General features: G+C 38.4%; 1 protein-coding gene across 8 annotated transcripts in view; it reads left to right on the forward strand.

Moving 5' to 3' along the window:
- The first annotated feature begins 5,150 nt into the window (after positions 1-5,150).
- The window catches only part of HSD17B3 (hydroxysteroid 17-beta dehydrogenase 3), a 40,193-nt gene continuing 31,284 nt past the window's right edge, over positions 5,151-14,059 (forward strand). For all 8 annotated transcript variants that reach the window (XR_001594471.2, XR_001594472.2, XR_001594473.2 and 5 more), the window contains exons 1-2: positions 5,151-5,459; positions 7,763-7,809. Coding sequence is in view for 4 of the 8 variants with exons in the window: in XM_016125134.2 (XP_015980620.2) it covers positions 5,276-5,459; positions 7,763-7,809 (231 nt within the window). In the remaining 4 variants the exon portion in view is untranslated. The remainder of the gene's footprint in view (positions 5,460-7,762; positions 7,810-14,059) is intronic.

The raw sequence follows: 14,059 nt of genomic DNA on the forward strand, positions 1-14,059 counted from the left end.
GCTTTGTTATGTCTACAAGGACCCCAGTCAAAAATGGGCAACAAGTAATAACAACGGTCTTACTGCTATTTTCTTACCTTCTGAAATTGCTGTCATCAAAATTGAGGCTCACGCTAAAAGGACTGGAGTGTCAGGGAAATATACTAGTTGACTTTCATGCAAAGGCAGCAGCAACAGAATCTGTTAAGTTTGTGACACATGTAGGTGAAGTCTATTCTGCTTCCGCAAAAAGATGACCCTTTGTTGCCAGACTTTGGCCATACTGATGTCCTTGTAACATGGCAACAGTCTGCTCCTGAATCAGAGAAGTCAGATGAGTAAACAGTAATTGTAAATTAAATGAACAATCAGGGCTGTGGGAAATCCTATATGGCTGGTTGGTTCTTTTAGGCTCCCTGGCAAACCCCATCTTTTGATTTTTGGATTCCTTCACCCACCATGGTGGAATTTAGATGACTCAAATTATAAATAAACATTGGTAGGGAGATTTCTATAAAACTGCAAGCACAGTTAACCACAAAGTTGTGACCTGCCAGGTCCACAATCCTGGAAAAACTATTTTTGTTTCCAGAGGTCTCAAACCTCCTCTCTCTGGATCCTTTAAACACCTGCAGCTGGACTTCATTCAACTGCTATTTAGTATGAGTTATCAGTATGTCCTTGTGATTTTATGTATGTTTTCTGGATGGGTTGAAGCCTTCCCTTTCTGCAAGGCTGATGCACTTAGAGTGGCAAGAAACTGATGGAAAATGTGCCTCCCACTTGGGGCGTACCTCCACAGTTTCCAGAGATCAAGGCATCCACTTCACTGGGCAAATCATACAAGCTTTAATGAAAACCTTACAAACTTCTTGGAATAACCCTTACTCCTATCACTCTCAATCATCAGGCCAGGTTAGAACTTATGGGATTCTCAAACTTAAAATCTCTAAGGTTGCTGAAACTACTGGGCTCCCTACGCCTCAGGTGTTGCCTCTGGTCTTGCTGCCTGTTTGTAGTAACCCCTTTGTGAAACATAAAACCCCTTCACATGAGATAGGCAGCAGCAGACTAATGTATATTAGTATACGACTTTCTGTGAATCCCTTGCTATCTCATACTGGTGCAGTCAGTTACTGTAAGTCTTTCATGTGTTGCACTAAAGCTGATGATTGACAGGTTAGGGAAGTTTTCCTGGATCTTAATTCAAAGGATCCATTTGGTCACAGTCTGGAACCTGGTGACTGGGTATATTGGAAATGTCATCAAAGGAAGACAGCCCTCAAACCTCATTGGAGCGGACCTTACTAAGAGCTTCTGAATGGACGCTACTGCAAAAATAAAAGGCATTGAGCCTTTGGTACACATCTTACAGCTGAAGAAGGCTCCACCTGACATCTGGTCCAGTGCAAATGCTGGAGACCTTTGAATCAAACTGAGGAGAAAGGGAGGTAGCTGACATCATCTCAAGATGTTGGATCAAGATGTCGTACTTAAACTAAACATGAAACTATTTCTTTCTTTCTTTCCTTTACTCTGACATTGGCCTGGAAAGATAATGTGCTTAGTCATATTTCCCAGGCTATTGTTAAGGGTGGTAGCCTTTTGGTCTGCTGGATTTGTCATCAGAGATTCTGATCTATCCATAGTACTGAGACTCCCCTGGTACTCTCTGCGACCAATTTCTTTTCTATCTCAATGTCCCCACAAACTATGATTGGCCATTCTCTGCCCTTGGAAGTCCCTTACCTAGTTCAGCCTTTATGGTCAAAACACCCAGTGCCATGTTTTTACTATTCTCTGATTATAACTGTACTTGCTCAATTAGACACAAATACCTACATAAGTCTTACACATTTGCACCCCCACATTCTCATGATTATCTAAGTTACGAAAAGATCTCACCTGGCCTGAAATAAAGGTATTTAGAAAACTCTTTATTTCAGGCTAGGTTTACTTCCTGGATATGCTGAAAACCTAACTGATCCCTGACATGAATGGGCAAATGCAACACTTTCTGCTAACGAATCCATTAACAGTACCATAAAGGATTTGATTAGACATTTTTTCCAAAGAAGACATACAGATGGTCAACAAGCACAGGAAAAGATGTTCAGCGTCACTAATTATTAGGGAAATGCAAATTGAAGTCACAAGGAGATATCACTTCACACTGATTAGAATGGATATTATCAAAAAGATGAGAAATTACAGGTGTTGAAGAAGGTGTGGTTGGTTGGAAAATAGTACAGAGGTTCCTCAAATAATTAAGACTAGGACTACCATATGATTCAGTTATTCCACTTCTGGATATTTATTCAAAGAATCTGAAAACACTAATTTAAAAAGATATATGTACCCTTATGTTAATTGCAACACTATTTACAATAGCCCAAACATGGAAACAACCTATATGTCCATCAATAGATGAATGGATAAAGAAGATGTGATACATATGTACAATGGAATATTACTTAGCCATAAAAGATCAAGTCTTAACATTTGTAACAACATGGATACATTTAGAAGGTATTAGGTAAATAAGTCAGATGGAGAAAGACAAATACTGTATGATTTAATTCACATGTGAAATATGAAACAAAAAAGCAAATGAATAAAAAAACAAAACGAAATAAATTCATAGATGCAGAGAACAGACTGGTGGTTACCAGAGGGGAAAGGGTAGGGAAGAAAAGTGAAATGGGTTAAGGGAGTCAATTGCATGGTGACAAATGGAAACTAGACCTTTGGTGGTGAGTATGCTGTAGTGTATACAGATGTTGAGTTATAACGTTGTACATCTGAGAATTATGTAATGTTATAAATCAACGTTACCTCAGTTAAGAAAAAGAGTTCTTGTCACTTTAGGGGTGGAGGGGGTAAGGAAAGTGAGTGTGTGCAAAGTAAGAATGGACATTAAATGACAGTAAATTTCATTATTAACTGTCCTTACAGTTACCCATATAATGTGTAAATGAGTTCATTAAATCAGTCTCTCTATTTTTATATGTTTTTGATATTTTTCTTAATATAAATATATATTTTTAAATTTAAATTTATTCATTTCTAGTATACAGTACATTGGTTAGACATTTATATAGCTTATAAAATGATCCCCTTAATTGCTCCTTCTTTCCCCTGGCTCTCCACCTAGCCAATATATTAATCCTAACTGCATTCCCTGTGCTGTGTTCTCCATCCCTGTGACCATCTATCAACTACTAATTTGTACTTCTTTAACCCTTCACACCATCCTCCCAGGCTCCCAACTTCCCTCTCTGTCCGTCAACAGATTATCCTCTATATTTGTGAATCTATTTTTGATTAGTTTGTTCTTTTTGTTCCTTAGATTCCACATATAAGTGAAATCATACGGTATTTATCTTTCTCTGTCTGACTTATTTCACTCAATGCAATAACCTCTAGGTCCATCCATGCCATTGCAAACAGAGGATTTCATTGGGTAATATTCCATTGAGTAATATTTCATTGGGTAATATTCCATTGCATATATGAACTATAGCTTCTTTATTCAATTGTCTGTTGATGAGCATTAAGATTGCTTCTATATCTTGACTATTGTAAATTGTGCTGCTATGAATATTGGGGTGCATGGATCTTTATGAATTATTGTTTTGGTTTTCTTTAGGTAAATACCCAGAAATTCAATAGCTGGGTCAAAAGGTATATCCAATTTTAATTTTTCAAGAAATCTCCAGACTGTTTTCTATAGTGGCTACACCAATATAAATTTTTTTAAGTGCAAAAATTTTTGAAGACACTATAAAAATTAATTGAAAGACATTAAGAAGAACTTGCACATATGTGGCAGATTACAAATATGATAATCTGAAGCAATATTTTTCAGCATAATTTAAAACTGGAAACAAATCCAACAGGAAGCAGACTGGCATAGGATGCGAGAGAAAGAGAGGAACCAAGGATATCTTCAAGGTTTTTAGCCCAAACAACTAGAAGATAAGAGTTGTCATTTCCTGAGATAGGAAAGTCTTCAAGAAGAGTAGGTTTTGACAACTGGAGATAATATCAGAAACAAGTTTTAGACATATGAATCTTGAAATGCCTATTAAGCATTCAAGTGGAGGGATCAAGTAGGCAGTTGAATATGCAAGTCCAGATGACCAGCCTGAGTTACCATTGAAGTTGTACATTTGGGAGTCCTCAGTATACAGAGTCTTTAAAGTCAGGAGACTCGGTAAGTCTCTAAACAAGTGAGCATGAGTAGAGAAGAGAAGACGGCCAAGGACTGAACGCTGGGACACTCTTCTTGGATGACTGCCATAGTCTCACTCCTCCCCGCTTCAGTTGTCAAGCCCACTCTCCATCTCCACCCACTAAAGATCATCTTTCAGCATCCAAAGTGAGCTTCTAAAAGCGTAATTCAGATTATATGACTTCATTGTCTAAGCATCTTCTGTGGCTTTGGTAGCTCGTAGGCTAAATCCAAACTCCTCACCAAGAGGATTTGGCTACTCCCTACATAACCATCACACTTTATTCTTCCTTCCCTTGTTTTCTACAGGCTGGTCCCTCTACTTTGTTATGCTGTTTATTCTTCGAGCTCATGGCTCTTTTTCATTTCAGGACATCTGTACTAGCTATTTCCCGGGAATGGAGGGAGAGCCTGATCTTTGAAGGTTGGCTCTTACTTTTCATTTAAGTTTTAGCTCAAAGTGCCATGTATTCACAGAAGTCCTTCCTGAACACTCTTTCTAAAGTGTTTTCTCACTCACTAGTCACTCTAATAGGACAGCCAGTAGTACTTTTTCATGGCATTGATACCTGCCATTAGCTATTTGTACATCATCTGTTTCCTCTACTGGAATCTCAGCTCTGCCACAGCAGTGGCCCAGTCTTATTTACCATTTTATATTCCCAGTGCCTCAAATAGTGGTGCTCCCTGGTAGGCAGTCAATAAATATTTGCTGAATAAATGACTTATAGGATTTTGCATCCTTTTAAAATCCTTTTTAGCTTCCAAATAAGGGAGAAGACCTTGGGCTGCCATTTTAATTTTGTTCGGGCTTTATCTTTTTTTCATGTCTGCCCGTTACTCCTTCACCAGCTCCCCCATGGTCACAAAAGCCCAACAGTGCTATAAAGATTTTAGAAAGAATACTTTATTTCAAAGCCTGTGAATCAGAGGATTGTGTGAAGAAGTTACTCTAATCTAAAGGCCTCCACACCAGTGGAAGGCACCCGGTGACTCCAGAAGGTGACTGACAGACCTGCGGAGTGGCCGAGCTCTAGGAGGCCCGCAGAGTCTTTGAGCCAGATGGGAAACAGCATTCGCTGTGGTGCCATCATGAGTGAGGTTCTGGAACAACTCCTCATTTTTGTAGGGCTGCTAGTGTGCCTGGTTTACCTGGTAAAGTGCGTGAGCTTCTCCAAATGTATTTTCCTGCACTTCTGGAACGTTTTGCCAAGGTCTTTCCTGAAGTCAATGGGACAATGGGCAGGTAAAGAAAGCATTACACCTTTTGATTTTTGTTGTTTCTGTTTATTATTGTTTATGTCTCAAAAGATACATTGCATCTTTTCCCTTTGAGAGCAAACATGTAATTCCTTTGGGTGATTTTAATTTGGGGGGTCTGGAAAGGGTGAGTGAAATTAGAATTGTCTGAAAAACAAGACGCAAGGCCTGAGATTAACTGGGGAGGAATGTGACCAGACTCTTGCCTACATGCCTATCTGCTCAGCCTCACTACCTGGGCTTTCTTCCTTTTGGAGTTTCTGATGATGCATAGAATAAATGTTTCAGAAACAACCACTTCTCTAGATTTTCAAAAACCCAGAGCACTATTGTTTTGTTAAAGGGTGTTTCAAAATTCTGAAATTCAAATAATTTTAATGCACTTTATTTAAAAAAATTTCTCCAAGCCCTTTTGAGAAGTGGGAGTATTAAAAAATCAAAGCAACAAAATCTTTGTGGAGACATCTTTTAAAGACAGTTAGATGGAATCTGGGTCCAGTTGTTTCCCAAGTAGGTTAACTGCTACTCCAATGGAATTTATCTCCTAGAAGTGGCATTTGGAATTTCAGCCCCATAACTGGGTTTAAGGTAAAAGACATGAGGCTGTGGTTTCAGCATCTCCTTGAATGAAGTGCTGAGGTTATTTTTCCAAGTTGGGCACCAAGAAATCCAATAAATTAAAAAAATCAATTTAAGCAGCTTTAGAAATACCATGCCAGCCTAAATAAAAGAGATTGTAAACAACCTTATAGAGATGCCAGGAAAAATACAAGATACTCAGTTAAATTTGAATTTCAGAAAAACTCGTGTGTGGGCATTTGTATTGTTAAAAACTGATAACTCTATTCAATACGGGGGGGCGGATAATATATTTCAAGTGGGGGGAGGGAGAAGAAGAAAGCCTAGTTACTAGATACTAAAATTTTAAACTTCCCAGAGCTCTGTGGTTGGTTTATTAATTATGTCATTAGTGTATCTTTATAGATTTGTGGCCCCAAAGTCAGACAGCCTGGGTTCAAATCCAGTCACCATCATTTCTGGCAATGTGACCTTGAGGGAGTTAAGAACTTACTCTCCCTTGGCTTCATCATCTATAAACAAAGAATGGTGATGGTCCCTGAATTAGAGGCTTATTCTGAACATTAAATGAGATGATGCATCTAAAACACTTGAAACAGAGCATGGCAGAAAGGAAGCACTCAATAGATAACAGCCATTGATTGATGTTGTTATCTTAACTATAGTACAGGCTTTGTATTGTGATTTTGAAGGTTCCCGTAATAGAGGGGAAGGTGACGCAGAAGATAACCGTGAACACGGTAACTTTACTAAGAGGAACAGGTAATATGCATGGATGGATTCACTTAAAAGTACAAAAACACACACACACAAAAAAAAACAGATAAAATCATTAGCAACGATTAAAATCAGGGTAATTCTGCCAGTGTGCTGCTCAAAACTTCTACAACTTGGCCTTCTCTCACTCTCAAGCTAAATGTATATGTATCTTTAGTCTTTAGTTCACATTTTTGAAAAGCATATCTTTTAATTGTTGGTGCAAAGGTAAATCGCAGATATGTAGCTACTAAATTGTAGTGCATTTTGAAATTGTGACATTCACCAAATGAGGTCTTAGAGGTTAGTCATTAAATCTATATGCAATGTCAGATACAAAACGACTAGAAGGCCAATCTGATTGTTACATATGAATCAGCAGGTCCATTGAGTATAAATTCTTCAGATCCCTTCATTTTATTTCATCTTTTTTTTTTTTTTTTTTTTTTTACATTTCTGTATTTTCTTCTTTGTTAATTTCCCTGTTTTTGATTGCTACCGTCCTGTGGAGGTGGGAATGGGAAGAGGAGAGAACTCGACTTTTAGTAGGAAACTTGAACTGTCCTTACAGTGACAGTTGGGTGTGCGGGTAGAGAGATAATAGGGTACACTGCTCGCCCTTGATGAATTAAGGTTTAGAAATGTCCAAAACCTTATGGGGTCTGCATGAAATATTTCCTGGCCGAGGTTCTTTGCTTCATTTTGGAGTGTCTTCCACAGCCTCACCAACTTTTCAAAAAGAAAAGAAAGAAAAGAAAAGCTTCATTTTGAACGTTTAGTGAGAAAAGTCCAGGGCTGAAACTTCACAGTTGAGCAGGGCGAGGCTAAGGAGCAGAAGGGCTCTGTTTTAGAATATTAAGTGTCCCAGGGAGTAGCCTGCAAGAAAACGTAGCCAGGGAAAAAGAGGACTTTAAAGATTAAGTCTATTCTTTAAAACCTTTTCTACTTTTCCAGTGATCACTGGAGCGGGAGATGGGATCGGGAAAGCTTATGCATTCGAGGTAAGCTGTGTTCTTGGAGACTTTCTCCTTCCCTTGTATTGAACGTATCATAGTCACATGACACCCACCCTAAGCACTAGTTTTCTGATTACATATATTTAAACACAATTTAAAAAATTATAAGCTACTTTTCTTTTATTTATCTTTTATGTTATAGCCAGAGCATATATTGATTTTTAAAAAATTATTTATGTAAGCAGGATGTATTATCGATGGCTTTAATTTTAAAAAGATTAATGGGCACTACAAAATACTATATAGAGACAGGATTTAATAGGGTTGAGAGTCACTGAAATATGATTAGTGCCTTTTAGTATTTATTTCCAGGCTTATTGCTTCTTGCAGATGGATAGATAGATAGTGAGTAGATGGGTAGTTATACTTTAAAAAAATATACATTTATAGCATATGTAGTTTAAATGCTATTATTATATTATTACAAATTTCACACTTTCATTAATGAAGTATTATTTCTTAGAATTCTTACATAGTTTATTTCTTCCCAGTATCTATTATACTGACCTCCAGGACGATGTAAAATACAAAAGAAGTAATAGAAATAATCCTGGAAATTATGAGGATAGCTGTTCAAAAATCAATAACATCTTAAAAATATAATTAAAAGCACTTTAATTACAAAACTGTATACAATAACATTGCAGAACTCATGTGCTTTTTTTTCTTTTTGTCCCCAAAGTCCTGCATTATGATAGGTGCCAGATCATCTTGGACAGTGCAAGGTGTATGGGAGGCACTTGACAGAAACTAGAAACTTTTGGGACTTTAATAAACCTAAACCGTGCCAGTTAATGAAGCTCCTAGTGCTGGTCTTTTGTGTCTGCCGCCCATCTCCATCCTCTGATGATAACTTCTTTGGTACCAACATTCTGCTTCAATTGTTTTTGCTCTTATGCTAATTCCTGTATAACAACTTTCTGATGATCAGTGGTGTCCAACAGTAGATGAGTAGTCATATTTGAGTATTGAGGTTGGGGAGACCAGTCAGCAATCACCTTGTGTCTCTTTATACCCAAAAATCAGAAGGAAAGCTTTTCTAGCTATTTGGATTAAAATTATATTACCTTTTATATAACTATTTTCTACTTGAGTCAGAATTTCTGGAAATGGCCTGATCCCTCAGAATCCAAAAGATCCATGGCTTTACCTTTCATTCCTCTGGATTGCCAAGAAATTCAGTTTTTTAAAAATTATTTTCCAGATTCTTTTCTCAAATTCATGCTGACCTGACATACCTGTGGTCCCCTTGATCTCTGAAAATGCAGACATTTTTCTTTCTACTTAGAAGAGACCCAAGTGGAAGCTCTTCTCAGCCATTGGTTTCTTTATTGTTTTCAAAAGCAATAGCCTGGGGATCAGGAGCTGTGGGTTCTAGTCCTTACTCTGACTCTAACTGTCTGAACATTTTGGACAAGTTACATATCCTTTCCTGGTTTCCAGTCTTTACCAGTGCAAAAGATACCTTCCAAGAGCCTCGAAGTTATAATTCTGTTTCTGTTCTAGATTAATTCTTGCTTTGCTCTTCTCCTTGTAGAATCTTTTTCATCCTTTCCTTTTGTTCTTTTCTAAGGCTGTGTTAGACAACTTTCTGGAACCCCTGGGTCTCTTCTTGCAGCCTTTTCTTTCTTCCAGAGAGCCTGTCTTTGTCTCTTTGGTAACTGCTGCTCCAAAGAAAGCAGTGCTGAGTCCGTGATGCTGAAGATGGTAATGGTTAGGAGCCTGTGGTTGGAAATCAATTAGACACATTTGTGTTCAAACTGTGTCGCTGATGCTCACTGAAGAATTTCCACATCAGTTGCCTGGAGGTGATGACAATCCCACCTCGGCTTTCGTAAAAGTTAAATGGAGTGAGGTAGGCAAAATGCTTTGCACAAAGTAAGCTCTCCAAAGTTAGTTACTATTATTGTCGGATGGTTAAACTGCATTTCCTTTCCCGTATATTGCTTTTGTTTTTTTTTTTTTGAAGAAGGAAAATATATTGTACTTACCCATACTTTCATTCTTTCCATTGTTCTTTCTTCAAAAGATTCTTTCTTTTGTTATTTCCTTTCTGTTAAGAGGACTTTAGCTATTCTTTTAGGGTAAGTCTGCTGATGACAAATTCTCTTTGTTTTCCTTCATCAGAGAGTATTTCGACTTCCCTTTCAATTCCGAAGGGTAATTTTGCTGGATATGGGATTTATGGTTGACAGTCCTTTTCTTTCAGCACTTGAAAAATGTTGTGCCACACAGAAACTGTGTGGTCTTCACAGTTTCTGATAACTCTGATGTCATTCGAATTGTTTTCCCCCTTTAAACAAGGTGTTGTTTCTCTCTCACTGCTTTCAAGATTTTTTCTTTGTCTTTAGCTTTTGGAAATTTAGTTATGATGTTTTTTTTCATGTGGATTTTGTTGGGTGTCTTGTTCGAGTTTCACTCGGCCTCTTGAATTTGTAAGTTTATGTCTTTTCACAGATTTGGAAATGGTTCTTTCATTATTACTTTGAATACTTCTTCTGCCCAGCCCTCTTCTTGCCTTCTGAAACTCCAATGACACAGATGTTAGATCTTTCTTATAGGTCAATGGGTCTCTGAAACGCTGGTCATTTCTTTCAGTGTATTTTTACTCCATTGTTTAGAGTGGGAAATTTCTATTGTTTTTAGGTTCACTGATTCTTTCCCTGGTCCTCTCCATTTGCCATTGAGCCCATCTATTGAGTTTTTAATTTTGGTAATTGTTTTTTTTTTTTAGTTCTAAAATTTTCATTTCACTCTTCTTTATATAATTTTTTTTTAACTGAAACGTTCTGTTTTTCATTTGTTTTCATTGTGCTTGTCATTGCTCTTTAAAGTATTTTTATGATGGCTGCTCTAAAGTTCTAGTCAGATAACTCTAACATTCATATCATCTCAATGTTGGTGTTTGTTGTTTTTCTTTTACTCGAATTGAGATCTTCCTGGTTCTTGGTGTGATGAGTGATTTTTGATTAAATTTTGGACTTTTGGGTTTTATGTTATGGATCTCATTTAAATCTTATGTTTTAGGTCTGTACCAACATTGCTTCAGTGGTGGGCGTGGGAAGGGGGGCATGTTTTTGTTTCTAGAAGGTGAGGCAGAAGCCCAGGTTTTCCACTTGGCTTCCATTGAAGGGTCCTGCCCCCTTGTTACTGCTGGGTGGAGGTGAGAGTGCTGGCTCTCCACTATATCACTCTGAATGGGAGGGGCGAGAATGCCTCCTTACTGCTCCCCACGAAGCCTCTAATGGTACTTGGGGAAGGTGGCCTCACTGCCACTGGGGTGATAGCGAAAGTCCTGGCTCTCCACTATGCCTTCTCTGTTATCATACCATGAGAAGGGAGAGGGGAGGGAGATTAAGGGTGCCTTGGCACTGCCAGGTGGAAGTAAAAGTTCAGGTCTCTGCCCCCTACTTGACCTTCTCTGATCCCAACCTGGGAGGGGGTTGGGAGCAGCCTCACCAGGATGAAATTCTGGGCTCCTCACTCAGCCTTTTTGGGTATGGGAGCTTTCTTTCTTTCTTTCTTTCTTTCTTTCTTTCTTTCTTCTTTCTTTCTTTCTTTCTTTCTTTCTTTCTTTCTTTCTTTCTTTCTTTTCTTTCTTTCTTTCTTCCTTCCTTCCTTTCCTTCCTTCCTTCCTTCCTTCCTTCCCTTCCTTCCCTTCCTTCCTTCCTCTCTCTCTCTCTCTCTCTCTCTCTCTCTCTCCTCTCTCTCTCTCCTCTCTCTCTCTCTCTCTTCTTTCACTTATTTGCCTGGAGTAAAACATTTATTGTCTAAAATTTTCTGTCTTGCTAGGCTACCCTTTTCTGGTCCTTTGGTTAGAGAGAGGAGGCTTTTGTTGGGACTTTTTATATCTGTACCTGTTTGTGTTTCTGAATTGACAGCATCTCCAGCAATTACTTTGGGATACATTAGGCCTTTAGCTTATCTTCTCTTCATTTTGGAGTCTTCGTATGTTTCTTTTATGTATCATATCCAGGTTACACTTTGTAGTTGCATTTAATGGTAGAAATGGGCAAAAGTACTTCTATTTCATCTTTTTGGAAGCCTATTCTACACTGCTTTTTAACTTTATTGATATTTATATTTAGAGTAGCAAGAGAAGCTTCACCTCCTGCTAAAGGAATTTCAAGCATTGCTGGAGGCAGGTGGGAAAAAATGTGGAGAGGGGTGGCCCAGGAGAAAGAACAAGAGGGGGACTGCTCTTCTGTACCTCTGAAGCCACGTTTCACCCTTTCTTTACCACCATTTTACCTCCTTTAGCACCTGATTTCAAACCCTTTCTTTTACTCGCTGTCATATAGAGGAAGCTCTGTCTTCCTTGGTGTCCCTACCACTTATTATAGATTAGTAGTGACAAGCACCTTCCTTGACTCAGGCTCTAACATAGAGTAGAAGGAAAACAGGGCCCATTCCTCACAGCAGCAGCCATTCTTCTTTAGAATGGTGCCCTGCAGTGAATTCCGGGAGAGAGAGCACTTGTGTGGCTTAACTCCCTATAAAGCGCGGCAGCGAGACCCACATATGGAGCCTGTCAGCTTGGACATACTGGAAAGGAGGTTGAGCTTTGCTCAAGTGGACGAAAGGAACGATGTTGGCCCAGGCAACCATGTTCTCGGCAACTCCCTTCTGGCCCAGACCACTTCACATAGAACCTTGAGAGAAAGGGCACAATTCAGGAGAGGCTGGAAAGCTCAACAGGCAGAGAGAATCCTTTGTGATGAAAATGCAAATTGTTTCCCATGTAACAGACAATCTCCCCTCTAAGAAACTGGTGGAGTAAATTAGCCATCCTTTGATGGATCCCAAGACTCAAAGATGAGGGCTGGCAGTGGGCGTGGGGATTTTTCATGAAAGGAGAGAGAGAGAAGACTCTAGGGTATTATTGGCAGGGTCCCCCTTGAAACGGGATGGTCCTTGGTTTTCATTTTTCAGTCTTTTAATTTTCTATTTATTTTAAAGTTTGTAAATAGACCGTATTTTTTAGAGCAGTTTTAGGGTGACTACAAAATTGAATAGAAGGTGCGACAGAGATTTCCCATATATCCACTGTCCCCATGCGTGCAAAGCTGCCCCACTATCGACATCCGCCACCAGAATGGCACGTTTGTTACGATTGACAAACCAGTACTGACACATCATTATTACCCAGAGTGCATAGTTTACTTTAGGGTTCGCTCTTCTTGGTTAGTTTTTCCATGGTGGTTGTTTCTTGGAGGAAAGAGTCAGATAGGTACAGCTGAAGGTGCATTTCTTTTAGGGAATCTGTTTCTTGCCTTCCCCTTCTGGCTCAGTCCGGCCAGAACGGAGCTTTATTTAGGTTCAGTCAAAATCAGCACGAAAGTCTTTGAGAGATTTTCTGTGGCTTCTTTTCCTTCTAAATCATAGTTGTGTTCTAGCCAAACTGCCAGTGAATAAATATTTTTGCATGTTATGTTTAAGTATACTAGGAAATAAACTATTTAAAAAAAAACAGATGCAGATTATCACCCCTATCGTTTTTATATGTGTGAATATTGATCGATTATCTTTTTTATAAAGTTAAACCTCACCATTCCAAGTCAGGGACTTGGAACACTATTACTGAAGATCACCCGTTAGAGTGAATGCAATTTACTTTAAAAATTTTTAGCGTAGATAATATGATAAGCATGTGGGTCAGTTAATTTTTATATTTTAAACAGTTTCTTGAGATAAAATTTATATAGAGAAAAATCCACCTGTATTAAGTGTGCAATTCAATGATTTTTAGTAAATTGACTAATTCACTGTCATCACCGTCCAGCTTTAGAGCATTTCCATCACTCTAAAAAGATCTTAATAAGACCTCTCACATCTGGTCACAGTTAATCTCTTATTCCCATCTGTAGCCCTAGGCTGCCGCTAACCCTTTTGGACATTTTATACAAATGTTACCACACAATATGTAGTCCTTTTGTGACTGGCTTCTTCCACTTAGCATAATGTTTTTGAAGTTCATCCAGGTGATAGTGTGAGTTGATGTCCTTCATTTTTATTGCAGAATAATATTCCATTGTATGTATAGACTGCAATTTATTTATTCATTTACCAGTTGATGAATGTTTGGGTTGTTCCCATTTTTTGGCAATGTAATAACACTGCTGTGAACATTCATATGCGAATTTTTGCGTAAACACAAAATGTTTCCATTTCTTTTGGGTAGATTACCTAGGAGTGGAATCACTGGGTAAATTTACGTTTAATGTCAGTGAGTCTT

Source organism: Rousettus aegyptiacus, unplaced genomic scaffold, assembly GCF_014176215.1.
Source record: "Rousettus aegyptiacus isolate mRouAeg1 unplaced genomic scaffold, mRouAeg1.p scaffold_m13_p_3, whole genome shotgun sequence".
Classification (NCBI taxonomy): Eukaryota; Metazoa; Chordata; class Mammalia; order Chiroptera; family Pteropodidae; genus Rousettus; species Rousettus aegyptiacus.